This window comes from Micromys minutus, assembly GCF_963924665.1.
Source record: "Micromys minutus genome assembly, chromosome: 5".
Lineage (NCBI taxonomy): Eukaryota > Metazoa > Chordata > Mammalia > Rodentia > Muridae > Micromys > Micromys minutus.
This window is the reverse complement of record NC_137974.1, coordinates 59980969-59996112: the sequence shown is the minus strand read 5'-3', so window position 1 is coordinate 59996112 and position 15144 is coordinate 59980969. Positions and strand designations below refer to the sequence as shown.

At 41.5% G+C, this 15144-nt stretch overlaps 1 protein-coding gene across 1 annotated transcript in view; it reads left to right on the top strand.

Annotated features, from left to right (window-relative positions):
• The window catches only part of CLIC5 (chloride intracellular channel 5), a 94324-nt gene extending 87839 nt beyond the window's left edge, over positions 1-6485 (top strand). Inside the window, exon 6 of the mRNA XM_080916641.1 lies at positions 1413-6485. Within this exon, the coding sequence (XP_080772767.1) occupies positions 1413-1580 (168 nt within the window). The 3' untranslated portion in view covers positions 1581-6485. The remainder of the gene's footprint in view (positions 1-1412) is intronic.
• The last annotated feature ends 8659 nt before the right edge of the window (positions 6486-15144 follow it).

Genomic DNA, 15144 nt, shown 5'->3' with positions numbered 1-15144 from the left:
CCCAAGAGAAGAGAAAGTTAGAAGCATAACCCTGGAAGGGATATTGCTCTCTGCTACCCCTGCATGACCCTGAGGGCTACAGACAAGACTAACTAATGGGCAGGTCCCAGTGAACAGTGAATAAGGTCCTTTGTTAAAAATATATGAAGAATTTACTGATATTGACACACAAGAGCAAGCTTCTTTTGTGTGCAAGACCCTGGGAGAACTCATAGGTCATGTGTCCAGAAAGTTGTCCTGACTACACAGACTTCATTAAAAAAAATCCCACCAGCCTCCATGTAGTAAAGAAGAAAATACATGAAAATCATGTGAATTTTGAAATTATGAAAATACATGAAAAATATGTGAACCATATTAGACTATGGTCATTGAATGTTTACTATGCGCCCGGCTCTCCTCTCCCCTAAGCATTTTCTCAGGAGACACTAACCCATTCTGCAAGGCAATGCCTATGATCACCTTCAGGTGATCAGAGAGGACTCAAGAACATGTCCTTGGTCAAAGCCATTAGATGGAGTTAGGATGACAAGTCCAGTTATCTGAGACCCCCCAAGCCTGAGCTCTAACCAATGATGCTGCTGTTTCTATGGACACAAACTCCACTTCTGCAAAGGTCCTGGTCTATAGCCCATGAGGATAGAAACCCAGGAAAAGATTAGACATAACTATCGGCCTGCTCCCATACCAGATCCAGATTCTAGATATATATTCTATCTAATACCTAACTCAATTTTCTGTGCCTCTCTCCACATACACAAATAAAGATGCTTACTAAAAGCAAAACAGAATAGGGACCAACAAAGAAGAAAAATTGAGCCAAGCAAGGAATCCTGTACCTGCAATCACTGTACTTGGGAAATGGAAATGGGAGGATTAGAAATTCAAGGTCACCCTCAGCTACATAGAAAGTTTGAGGTTGACTTGGGCTCTGCGAACATAGATACTATACAGAGACTATGTTTGTGGTTGTCATAAATATTTCTCGAAGTATGTTATACTGTGCACCAATCATGTCTATCTCAGTAGTTCCCCTTATGAATGGTGGTTTTCTTCACAGCATACCTTTTGCATTTTCATGTATTCTGCACATGAAAATGTATGTCTATGCAGTGTGTTCATATGCATGTTTGCGTTTGCAAACCTGCAATCATATACACGCACATATGCATGCATGTGGAGGCCTGAGGTTGATATTGCCTGAGGTTCAATTGCTCTTCCACCTTATGCATTAAGTCAGGCTTTCTCAATCAAACCCAGAGTTTGCTGATATGGCTTGTCTTTCTAGCCAGCTTCTCCCAGATGTGCAAATATACTAGGTATGCCTAGCCACCCATGAAACCATGGCTCGAACATCTCCTATGATTTCTTTCCCGCCTTCATAGCACCTCTCTTTTGTCATCTTTGCTTAGATTGTGGCTAAGAAGTACCGAAACTATGACATTCCAGCTGAGATGACAGGCCTGTGGCGGTACCTCAAGAATGCCTATGCACGGGACGAGTTCACCAATACCTGTGCAGCTGACAGCGAGATCGAGCTGGCCTACGCAGATGTCGCAAGGCGCCTCAGCCGGTCCTGAACCTGGCTGTCTGGCCCAATTTCTACTGCAGAAGAATTCTATTTCTCCCAACGGTCTTCATCTCTCTGGACTCTTCTTCCTCATTGCCTTGGGGAAAACATCAACAAAGTTAGGCCACATCATACTGGCACCCCTGAACTCAACTCCAGCCTTCTACCTTCTAAGATCAGTGCCATCTTTCTGTTCTGCCCTGCAGGAGCCTGGCAAGCAGTTAGGACACAGTAACAGATTTTCCCCCTGCTGGTCTGGTCTAGGGTCAGTGAGTCTGGGGTCAGTTTGCAGAACTCCCATGGGATTATCACTGTTCCCTTCTGCCAATGTCATAATGCTTTCTCAGATGCTCTAACAACTTGAAATGCCAGCTTCTCTCGCCCCTCCTTCCTCAGCAACTGCAAAGTGATGGACAAATGTCATTACGTGATCGTTAGAAAGAGATCTAGGCCTTGATTGGAGAGACAGTGGTTGGGGGGCTGAGCTGGGTGTAGCTCTGGATATCTGAGTGTGGCCCTGGATATCTAGAAAAACAGTTCCAGCTCTTCACTATTTTGGACAGTGAGCCAGATTGAAACACCCTCCCCACCCCCATACACATAATACACCCCAATTTCCTGCAATTCTGGGACTGGTGCAATATGATTATGTCCTGGCCAGCACTGACCCAAGTTGTCCTCCTGTCTCCATTTTACAACAAAGGCAGTTGACCTATAACTCTGAACCGAGGTGACCCAGAGAAGGAGGGACTTCTGGGAAACAATGTTGATGCCAAAAGGCCCACCAGGGTCTACAGCCACAGGGCTTACTGACTGGAGAGTAGTTATCCACTGGAGATCACTCAAGTGTGTGTGTGTGTGTGTGTGTGTGTGTGTGTGTGTGTGTGTGTGTTCTTCAATGGGTGGCTTCAGGTTGGAGCAAGAGATGGAAGGGGATGGATTGGGATGGAAGGACATATAGTTCTATATGAGTTTGATGTAGGCTAGAAAACGTTTAGAGCATCTTCTCTTCTGTCTTGGACTGGTGTTATAGCACACCTACTAACTGTAGAACAGAGTAACATCAGCCAAAAATGTCTTCCAGCCCTTCCTTGTCACTTGCAGATGTGGGTTGCCACCTGGCTATGCTCAAGCTCCCAAGTCCTTCAGCCCAAACTCTGAGGGATGGGAAAGTCTATTTCGAGATGGTGTGATCATAGGCTACCTTAGGAAGAAAGGCCTTGGGTCTTTCTGACAGGGAAGCCACAACTTGAATCTAGAAATCTGTACTGACCTGGGTTCATTTTTCCACCATCAGAATCACCTATCAGATTTTTAAAGAAAGAGACGTCTTTTTTAAAGAAGTTTTTATAAGCTAATATTTCTCCCCTGAGTCATTCTCGGTGAGTTTTTACCTACAAAGTTCACAGGGCCTGACCATGGCACCCTAGGCTGATTAGAAACTATGACAAACTAGTCAATTGTTAGCTCTTCATCTACCAGTGAACTAGTGAGTGCCCAGAAGAAATTCATCCCCAGGGCCTCAACTCCAACAATTCTGCTTCTGTGTCCCTGACAGTGGAGACAATGCTCCTTAGGGCTGCAAGGCCCTGGACTGACTCACTGCTCTGGAGGGTAGAGCAGCACTGGTCTTTTCTATAGAAATATCAACATAGTCTCACCCACGCAGTCACTGAACCCGCCCGCCTCTAGGGATCTCCGAAGCAAAGAGTGACCATTGATCCAAGGAGAGAGAGAGCAGGAGGTCTCCCTAGCCCACTGGGGAAGAGGACTCTGCCTGCTAGGGCATTTTCTGAACCTGAATGGGCTTTGAAGAGGCAAAATGATTCATTTTCATCACTACAGGAACCTTTCCACAGGCTATCCGTAAACTGCCCCTGGGGATGTTTAAAAGTGTAGTACTGCTGAGGGAACAGCCCCCCTTTTCTTCAGGGAAGAGCTCTCAATGGGCCTCCCTGGGAACGAGGACTTCCGGAACCATCTGGAAGGCTGTTTAATTAAAAGAAAACCACACTGGACTCAGGGATCATTCCTAGAATTTATAAGCAGGCAGGGTGAACCCAGGCAGCTCACACCCCTATTCTCCACAGGTGGGCTGGCAGTAAAGATATGAGAGCTAGCATACGGACAGAGGGGCTCCAGAGGAGGGGAAGAACCCTCCTCAAGTGAAGCTCTGAGCCCAGCAATTGGCAAGTCTTTAAAAACAAACTCCACAAGCCAAGTAAATATTGTTTCTAGATGGTCCTCTTATGGTTGAGTTGGTTTCACGTAAATCACAATATTTAGGCAATGTTGGATGCTGTATGATCAATCAGAACCCCTCTAAGGAGAGGTAATATTGTAGAATGGAGGCAGTAGTTTAATGCAGAAGTAACATTAATGTTATCAGATAATCATAATTAGACTGACCATTGTCTTAGGACATAATTATCATGGTATATAAAAACACCAATAAAGTCAATGATTACCCACCCCACCCTCTTCGAGGAGATTTTTCTCTGGATTCTCCATCTTCTCTGGACCTTGGTCTTAACCTTGTCCTGCATGTGGTCTACCATCTACAACCACCCTGCAGTGAGGTTACAAGTCCCATCTCACATGGTTTGGAAGGGTTTGCAGTGTGGACTCTACCTGCAGAAATTCTGGATAAGAGCTCTTCCAGCAAATGCCAGTCCCCAGGAAGCATTTGGGTGGCAGAGAAAAGGGAGCTGTTTTGTATTCCTCTCTCACCTTGGATTGTCACATGATGATCTTGTATAGAGAAACGTAAGTGCAAAGCAAGACAGACAGGGTCCTACTCAGAATTACTGAGCTGAGTGTACCTACATATTTAAAACGGCCCACTTCTTAGGTTGATCCAGAAAGAAGACATTCCTTAGGATGTTAGTAACTATTCACAATAAGATAAAAGAAATGAATGTTTAGCTTGTTTCAGAATATAATTTCATATTCTCCTGAAAAAAAAAAAGAAAAAATTCCTGGTATGTTTAGGATCAGTCATGTGTTTATCTCACTTTTTAAACAAGGAGTCTAGGTAGCCTCCTGGAACCAAATGAACCCTTTGCAAACTAGAAAATTGTCAGTCAGTTTATTTAGCCAGTCGATCCTGAACTAGTTCCACCTTCCTGGTAGGTGGCACTGGTCCCCTCTGGTATTGGTTGGAACAGACAGGATCTTGCTTTCTTCTTCAAAAGCAAGCTGCTCCTAAAGTGAGGTCTAGGGCAGAATCATCTGGTACCTTCTGGTTCTTGCGAGGTGAGGCAACAACAGGGAAGACATTGCCTGTGTCTAGACGGGTGGACATTCTGCAGACAGACAGTCCCAGGCCTTTTAGGACTGTCATGGAATGAAGCAAGCCTGGTACAGACAGATGTTGACCATCTCAAAGTCCCGGGGACCTGCCAGGCCCAGGTAAATTGTTCTATGAGAGAAGCTAAGGCAGAAGCTGTGTGTCCATCTATTAAGAGTTCACCATCACTAGAAGAATTTGCATCTACAATTAAATCCTTCTAGAGGCAGTGTCTGGTCGGGAAGTACTTCTGGAACTTCCCTCCATTCCTCCATGGTCCAGGAGTCTGCTCACCTGCAAGACAAAGCAGAATACTAATGTAGCCTTGCTTGGAAATATGAAACACTAACTCGTGGTTGAAATTAAGTTCAGTGATTCTCAATGATTAAGGTTTGAGATCTTCATGGTTATATCATCCATATTCATATACTTTATATCTATAGATGACATCACACAGAACTTTTAGAAAGCATGTAGGAGAGAAGTGTGCCTCTGAGGCACCAGACTCTGCTGTTGGGACATCTGTGATCTTGTCATTGGCCTTGGGGCCCTTCTACAGACAGGCCAGTGACTTTGTATCCATGGCTTTTTATCATTCAAACTAATAGCTTATGCTCGAGTTAAAAACACATTCTTTTTCCTTTACTAACCTTTCTCTGCCAGCCTAGTTTCAAGATATTTTCATCTCATTCTTATGAATGAGTATAAATCAAACTGCACAATCTTACTTAATATTTCAGAAAAATAGATCTGTTCTCTACTATCACCATATGCACCAGCAAAGATAAGCAAAAGAGTCCTTAAAAAGGTTTGACTTAAACCGTACTTTCTATAAAAATTGATCTGGTATTTGGCAAAAAAAAAAAAAAAAAAAAAAAAAAAAAAAAAAAAAAAAAAAAAGTTTTGAAGACATAGTGTTTTTGTATATATCTAGAGATGTCCCAGCGTCGACTATGAATATATTTATAGCATCTCCTATAGGCTAGGATCTACCTTGGTTGTAGAGTGTTTGCTTAGCATGCATGAAGGTCTGGGTCAGGCCTCCAGCACTGCCTAAACCAGGCATGGCAGCGAACACTGGAGATCTCGGCACAAGGAAGCTGAAAGCAAGAAGATCAAGATGAGCTGCATAGCACACTGGAAGCCAGTCTGAGCTACATGAGACCCTGCCTCAAGACAAATAAAAACAAGTAAAATAGTCAGCTGATATTTGAATTTCTGCTCCCTCCATCCATTCACCTAGCTTTTCCATTTTATAAGCTGAGGAGTTAATTGATTAGCAATTTTAATTCACTGTATGTAGAGATACTCCAAATGATGCTAACTCACATTTCTTGAGACCTTTAACTGTGTTGAGAACAGAACTTGCTTTCAAGCCTTACTAAATACACCATGCCTTTGAATACATACTGAGTTGTTGTTGTTGTTGTTTTTTCATATCCTTTAGCCATCTGTAAATGCATTTCCTGGTCTTGGTTGGTATTGACTGATTCAAATAAAGTTGGTTTATTTTCAAATATTACAAAAGAGATCACTGGGATTCTTTGGGAGAAGAGTTACACTGTTTTAGATGACAATACAAAAATCTTTCTCTTTTTCAAATAAAGGTTATTTAATGTCACATGAAATAGGGCCATTTAAAAAAATTAAAATAAAAAACAAATATAAAGGTAGGACTGGAGTGTGGTTCTGTGGGAGAGCTGGGCAAAGTGTCATAGACTTGATTCTCAGAACAGGAAGAAAGAGAAAATGAATAGAAAGAAAGAAAGGAAGAAAGAAGAAAGAAGAAGGAGGGAGGGAGAGAGGGAGGAAGGGAGGGAGGGAGAGAGGGAAGGATGGAGGGAGAGAGGGAGAGAAGAGGGAGGGAGGAAGGGAAGAAAAGGGATTCAACAAAGAAAGGATAAGAGAAAGGGGGAAGGGAAAGGGAAATAAGGGGAAAGAACTGGGAAGAGAGAAGCAGGAAGTCAAAAGGCTTGTGATGTAACTGTCCCAATTCCAGTTTGTTTGTTTGTTTGTTTGTTTGTTTGTTTGTTTGTTTGATTAGGAGCAGTATAAGCTCTATGAGGGTCTATGGGTAAAGTAAACCATTGTGCCCTGCAAGCCATACTTTCCATTTTCTCTTTGCATTGTCATACTCAGAGGTAGACCATGAGTCTGTCCATCTACCAATCTACCAACCTACTGGTGTCCCAAATCCTCTCCTGTCTCTCATGAGCCCCATCCCAGCCTTAGCATCCCATCACGGTTACCAGGGTTTCTGAAGCCAACACAACCTCCAATAAGGCCACCTGTGAACTCTAGTTCTGGTCATCTTATAGAGTTGTAGCGCAGTAAGAACAGCCTGAGAGAGTCTCAGAAGTTCCTGAATAACTGCTGAGGAAGGTGTCTGGGGCTCAGGGCAGAGGCATTGGGTGCTGCTATAATGGTGATGTGACCACTCCCATTGTGTTTTGGCAGAGCTCCAATTGGGTCAGGCAATAGTCTCCCCTCCTTGTCCTTCCTTCCAGCATGTGAGTCTATTGAAAATAATCTCATTCTCAGTGGCCAGGAAATCAACAATGACCTGCCAGTTGGCTTCATGGTGAGGGAAAGTGGGACAGGAGCTCTGCCCAAGAAGTTCAGGAGAAAACGTCCTTTTCCTTTAAGAAAGATAATTATTTAAATCACTGTTCCAGGGTGTGCTTGCTCTTCCCCCCACCCCCTGGTGTGTGTGTGTTTTCCGTAAAGGGGTTATGAGGCAACTAAGCAACTAACCCCAGTGCCAAGGCAACACAAATCAATGTAAAACACTCAGAAGGAAACATGAAAAGGTCAGAAGACCTTGAACCCCGAACTCTAGACTTTCTATACTGTAACTCATCCCAGATTATTACAGATTTGTTTTGATTGTTTATCCTCCCACTCCCATGACCCAAAGTATCCTATAGTGGCCCCCTTAATAGTTACTAGATGACTGATATCCCATATTTCATTGCTCAAATGCAGCACTGTAAACTGGAGAGAGCATACTGGATCAAGGGGCATCTCTCCTTAACTAAATCATGCAGAAGCTAGGAAGCAGAGGAGTTTGTTGTGATTTGAATTTGAAATACATGCAATTGGCTCATAGGGTTTGGGTGGTTGTGGAACTTTTAGAAGATGGAGCCTCAGTAGGAGAAGCAGTATACTGTGGTCCGGTATTGAGGCTCATAGACCAGGTTCACATCTTCTGCTTCCTGATAGCAGATGAAATGTGACCAACTGTCTTAGGGTCACAGATGCCTTGCCTTCCCCACAATGATGGACTAAGTCTCTTCTTAAATTGTAAGCCAAAACAAATCCTTCCTCTCTTCATTTGCTTCTTGCCAGGTATTTGGTCCCAGCAGTAAGTTAACGAACTGCTACAATTCAAAATGGCTGTGCACAGTATTGAAGAGGTCTGAGTCCCATTGCACAGAGTCTCCAAGAAGTGATCTCGGAAATGAAAGCAGATCATACTCAAAAAATGCTGAGTTCTATGTCTCTTTTACTTTTGCTTTTGATTAGTGTGTGTGTTTGAATGTGGTATATTTTCATGTGTGTGGAAGAGGACATTAGGTATCCTACCCCATCACTATCTACTTTTTTTGTTTGTTTGATTTTGAAATGGGGGTCTCTCACTGAGCCTGAAGCTATGCTAAAGGCCAGAAATTCCCAGAGATCCTCCTGTCTCCACCCTATACACTTCTGGAGTTACCAGCATGTAAATATCCACACCTGATTTTATGTGGATGCTGGGATCTGAACTCAGGTCCTCATGCTTGTGTGGCAAAGTGCTCCAATTTGTTGGAGATTGGTTCAAATGGTTTGATTCCCCCAGAAGTTTTTTGATTGTTGAGAATAGTTTTTGTTATGCTGAGTCTTTTTTATTCCAAATAAATTTGTAAATTTCCCTTTCTAACTCCATAAAGAAATGAGTTGGAATTTTGATGGGGATTGCATTGAATCTGTAGATTGCTTTTGGCAAGATGTCCATTTTAAAAATATTAATCCTGCCAATCCATGAGCATGAGAGATCATTCCATCTTCTGAGATCTTCTTCAATTTCTTTCTTCAGAGACTTGAAGATTTTGTATTGCAGATCTTTCACTTGCTTGGTTAGAGTCACACTAGGGTGTATTATATTATTTATGACCATTTTGAAGGGTGTTGGTTCTCTAATTTCTTTCTCATCCTGTTTATCCTTTGAGTAGAAGAAGGCTACTGATTTGTTTGAGTTAATTTTATATCCAGTCACTTTGCTGAAGTTTTTTATTAGCTGTAGGAAGTCTCTGGTGGAATTTTTGGGGTCACTTAAGTATACTATCATGTCATCTCCAAATAGAGATTTTTTTTTGACTTTTTGCTTTCCAATTTTGTCCCTTTTACCTCCTTTTGTTGTCAAATTTCTCTAGCTAGGACTTCAAGTACTATATTGAATAGACAGAGACTGTGGGAAGGCAGTTAAGGCTGAATCTACCCAAGAGGAAGTTATAAAATTATTCTGTGATCTAGAGCAGGGACTGTTTTGTGGACCTTCTTTTTCTGAAGAAGTTACAGATTCCCATGTCTGGAAATTGTATAGTCTCTGATGAAGAATACTTATTGGTAACTAGAACTTATTTTAAACAAAATGATATTGCAACAGACTGAAACATTCAGTCCATAAGAAGGCTTTCTGTGAACTCCATTAGTGGACTGAACCTGATGATCAGTCAACAAATGGATAACTGGTATTTGTCTAAGTGAGTTCTTGAAGTAAACATCAGGTGTCTAGCTCAGAGAGTTCACATGATACGTGTGTCTTCTATGCTCCACCTACACACAATGAAATCTGCATCACCAGGCAATAAACATGACCCCCAGGGCTCTACTGTCTAGCTCCTCAGGTTGCTATCACTTAAAGGAGATAAGATTCAAAGTTTGAAAACTTTGAAGATAAAGACTACGAATGAAGGGGCCTAAGAGATGGCTTAGTGCCTAAGAATGGGTACTGCTCTCACAGAGGGTCTACATCTAGTTTCTAGTGCATAAGTTGGGCAGCTCACAGCTCCCTATATTCCATTTGCAGTGATCTGAGATCATCCTCCTGACTATTCTAACACCTTCACTCATATTATATTGCCCCCACCCCTGCATATATAAATGGAAACAAAGTAAATGTAGTTGAAAAAAAAAAAACTACTCTATTTACCTCTATTTGTCCTCATTTAACTTAACTATCTCAATGTTACAAACTTTCTTAGCTTCCAACATACATATGCTTCAGATCTTGACCACCTAAGATTGTTGAGATAATGTAGAAACAGAGTAAAACCAAATAGCATTCCACCTCGGGAGCAAAACTTGATTTCCCACCATTTGTCATCTACCTGGAATGGAGTCTCCATATGTTAGTCAATCCTTGACACTCTTTCCACAATTTCAACCACATCTTGAAAGCAAAGAGTGGTCTCTCTAACTTTTTACTCTTAAAAATCAGTGTTATAGAAACACATCCACAAGCTAAATTGTTTACCACCTCCAAGTCTCTCCATGGGATTCACATCAGGGGCGCCATAACTAAGTAAATAAACATGTGTACTGTAAGGCATATGCTGCTAAAATTGCCTCCAAAACATTCTGCCATGATTCCTTCTCAACAGAAACATGAGAGTGTCTTTTTGCTCACATTGTTGCCAGGAAGCGTTCTCATTGTTTCTCACTTCTATTCTGGTTGGCCTGTGAAGTACACTTTCATGGGTACACCTTTGTTCGTCTATAGGTTGAGAAGCTTTCCAAAAGACATTGATTCCTTTGTATTTACTGTTAGGTTTCCCACCCTTAAAGCAAGGGTGCACATTGTTCCTTCACAGTCCAGCTGTCAGAGATCTTGAAGCTGCCACATTCTGCAACAAGCAAGCCTGGACTACTTTTCTTGACATCTACTGTTCTTCTTCATACTTCCTAGGACATTTTAAAACACACCACCGTGTAGATTTTCTTCTGTTATTGAAACAAGAGAAAATATACAAAACAAACAAACAACAAAAATCTCCAAAACTTACTTTAGACCACACCCAAGCCACCCTAAATCAAGTCTATGTGTTCCCCCACCAGTATGTGAGGTTTAGGGGAGGTGTGGGGGGGTGTGTTTTCTGACTTTCCCAGTTGAATACAGTACATGGGAAAACACTAGATTTGCAGAAATTTTATCACCCTAGGAAAAATTATATCAGAAACCCCTAGTCTTTGTTTGTCTCTTGGAGTATAGAGTTGAATCAAGTCCATTCTTGGGGCTGATGCTAAGCGTGAAGCAGCTAAGAGAAAGTTGGCAAGTTGGTTGGCTCTACTTCAGGACATATAAAAGTGTGGACCTGAACTCTAAGCAATCTGTATCTTGGATTAGGACCTCCAAGGTATTGTAGCCCCTTAAATAAGAGCCAAGAGACAGCAAATATTTGAGGAAATCCTTAATCAGTGCTGGAAGGAGACATAACTGAAATGGGTGGACTTCCGAAAATGGCCTCTCCCTATCCTCCATTAGGTTATCATGAGTCCTGGAATTCCATGAAGAGTATCTTGTGCCAACAGCATGTGATCTTTACAGATTCTCAAACAAGCCAAGATGCTATGACATTTTGGTCCTAAATTTAACAAGATGCTACAAAAGCCCACAAACAAAGACTAAGAACCAAGTCACAACTGTGAGGGATCACAAGAATTTCACTGAACCACTACATAATAAAGACTGAAACCAGGCCAAGTTTAACATCCAAAAGAGACACAGACCCCCAAAGCGACCATGTGGTTATTTAATTCTAGAAAAAGGAACTGTACAAGAGTGTTGAGGAGGATAATGAAAAGAGCAGTTAAATCCTAAACTGCCCACCGGAGACTATTTTAAAATGTTCTTTTTTTTTAGCACCTTACAAGGAACTCTGAAGTCAATAATAAAAGACCCTGTAAATGCATCAAGGCAGAAAGCCAACCAGACAGTGAGACCACTTGACCCAGAGTTACACTGGAGGAGGGGGTGGGATGGAAGAACATGAAGGATAGTCACCATAGATCTTAGCTCCGTGAAGGCAAGGAAAGACAACACAGCTATGACTTCACTTCCTTTTATAAAGAACATATGTGCTCCAAGACTTCTGAGGGTGACACAGAACAAAAGCACGTGGTTTCAAAGAAAGTGTTCTCAATAAGGACAGTGAAATCCCCATGCAGGCAGGGATGAACACCGGTTTGTACCCAGAGAATAGTGAGTTCAGAGCTCTCCCTATTAGTTGGCACTTTGACTCTCTTACCTATCACTACTGTGGCCAAGAAACCCAGGAAAGTTTTGGCTTGGCTGTGATACACAAGTCAGGCCTCACCTGGTGGAAAATCAAGATGAGATGACTCCTATTTGAAATCCTGCCTGCCAGATGACATGAACGGTTAACAAAGATGCCATCCACCCCGTTGAATGCATTCCCTTGGATTCTCTCTCTGATGCAAAACCATAATATTTATATTCCCCTAGATTCTTAAAATATTTTTGTAGTGTTTTCTCTGTTTTGTTTACAGATGGGATCTGAGGCTTACAGTAATTGCACAAGTTAACAGTGTTTATAAGCCAGCAAAAAGCCAGGGTTCCAACCTGAAGACCAGCATAGCAATCTTAAATGTGAAACTGAAGACCAGACAATCTCAAACATGAAACTGAAATGGAGAGTAACCCTCTCTAGGCAGAAAAGGAGATGTGATGCATTTAAATCCATCAGCTAGAATAGGAATTGGAATCGGGTAACATGATGAAAGTGAACGTTTGTGTTCTGAATGTGAAATGCCCCCCACAGACTCTTGTGTTTGAGTCTTCGGTCCACAGATGGCTGTTTGGGAAGGTTGTAGAACCTTTAGGAGGTAGAGCTTTCCAGAAGGAGTGCAAGGTGACCAGTCGGTTTGCTGGTCCTTGCTCTGCTTCCATGTCTTCACTGTTAACGATGGGTCATATCCCTCTGGAACTAAATAGCATCTCCCTTGAGTTGCTTTCAGTACTTTATCACAGCACCAAAAAACAATGTTTCCAGCACAAATTACTTTACAACATACTTTAAAGTCTGTTCTAAGTACAAAGGAGCTTCCTCAGCTCCATTTGCTGCCATGTGCAATTTGTATCAAGCAGATCTTTATGTATTTTTAATTCAAAAAAGGAAAACATGAGCAAAGCAACAGAAAATCCATTCGACCAGAGTATTACAATGAACAGCAGGCATCTTTCCTACCCCAAATGCTCTCATTGCATTCCAAAGGTCATGCGTATTCATGATTCCGTGCATGGTTATTTACTTTCAGGATTTTAAATGTCAGCACTATTCCTAGAAGACGTGAACAGACCAAGCTAACAAAACAACGGATGTCCCACTTGGTAAACTAATGATATAAAAGAGGGGTTATATTCAGGAACATGTATGACTGACTCCCCCCCCCCCCCAAACAGCTACATTACCTAAAGATTGCTCCATCATGCATGATGACTCATGAAACCTGGAACCCTAGAGGTCTCTGCACAACTTATAGGCAGCTCAATGGTTAGAAAGTCTCTTCTCCTTAGCTATCTTTACTGCTTACATAGCCTCAGTAAGGCAGGAACATTGGGAATCTGGTCAATTTCAGGAATTCTCCCAGACTTCTGAGTTTCCTTTGTGTCTTAATGAGCCTCCTTCCTAGATGAAACATTTTAAATAACAGAAAATTGTAAAACACATACATATGCTACAGGATCTTTTAAGAACAGTAAGGTACAGGGTTGAGCATGCACACAAAAATTATATTTCTTTCTCATAAAAATGAGAGTATAATGTTTTGATCTGACATATATGTAAACATTACTTTTATTCTTCTGGTGTAATTGTTGTCTCTGGGACTTACTGACTCAGTCTGCTAACCCAGACCAAGCTCTGGAAGCTTCTAGCTTCCATACAATCTAATCTAGGATTAGAATGTTTTCAGCCTTTGGGACTTACAGTGAAGTACGCTCACTCTTTCTAGTTCTTTCTGAGTTATGATCAGGTGGTTCAACTCAGCTGTTCTGGCTCAAACTCCTTTCCATGCTAACTGATTCAAAAAGCTTCTCTGGACTTCTCCTGAATTGTTCTTCTTGACCTCAAACTATCTCTGTCAATCTGTTCTAATCTTCTGGCTTCTCATTCTCTTCTGTCTTCACCTATGTCTAGCTTGTTCTTTCTCTACAACCTAGACTACTGCCCCAGTAAAACTGCCTTCTTCCTTCTCTCTCTGCACTGCCCCCCTTAAATAGCTTTTCTTTCCTCTCTTCTTGTGAGAATTGGTTGTATCCTATTCTGCCAAGTCTTTCTCTGATTTGTCCCTTTGTCAGCCACTCAATAGGAAGTCTCTTCTAAAACATAGGTGCTTCTTTCTACAAATTAGCTTTACCTTTGTTGTTTAGAATTAATCATGAATATTTAGGTCAAGTCTTCATTCCAGCCAGGGGAAATAAAGGTGTGTGTTAAGGCTGAGCCACATCACAACCAGAAACAACTCTTTCAGTAAGTAACACAATCTCAGAGTTCACAGTGTGATTAAATATCCTGCAGCACGCGTGCGCATGCACACACAGGAGAACTTTATATATTAATGCATATTTCATATTCTATGTAACATATTCTAATATTTAAATTTGTGGATAAAACTTCACTGAACCTGTCTACCCTTAAAACACACTTAAGTGGCTTCTGGTGATTGACTATTGAAGTACTTCATCTGTATGTATATCTGAAAGCATACTCATGCTAGGGGTTCATGGAGGCCATAAGAGGGCATTAGATTTCCTGGAACTGGAGTAACATCTAGTTGGAATGTACATGTAGCAACATGAAGGGGCTGTAGCAATGCTCCTCTAAATACCTCTGAATACATGTGAAAAAATATACGTAGTACAAGTTCCTATAGGGTGATTAGAAAGTTCCCAAAGATGTACATTAGTTAACAACTATTGTTTCAATTTCAAATAAGAAATATACTTGAATGGTTCAAATATTAAACTACTGTAATGAAGTAAATATTGGGAAGGTTCAAATTCCCATTTTGTTCAATAACTTTCTTTGTGTCTTCTGAATCCTTCCAGATTCTTTTTTATGCAGATATGAGAATGTGTATATATACTCTGAACCTCCTTCATGCACAAAAGTGCATGCTGTTTACATTGTTTGTGTGTGTGTGTGTGTGTGTGTGTGTGTGTGTGTGTGTGTGTGTGTGTGTGTGTATGTGTGGAGAGAGAGAGAGAGAAAGAGAGAACTTGTCA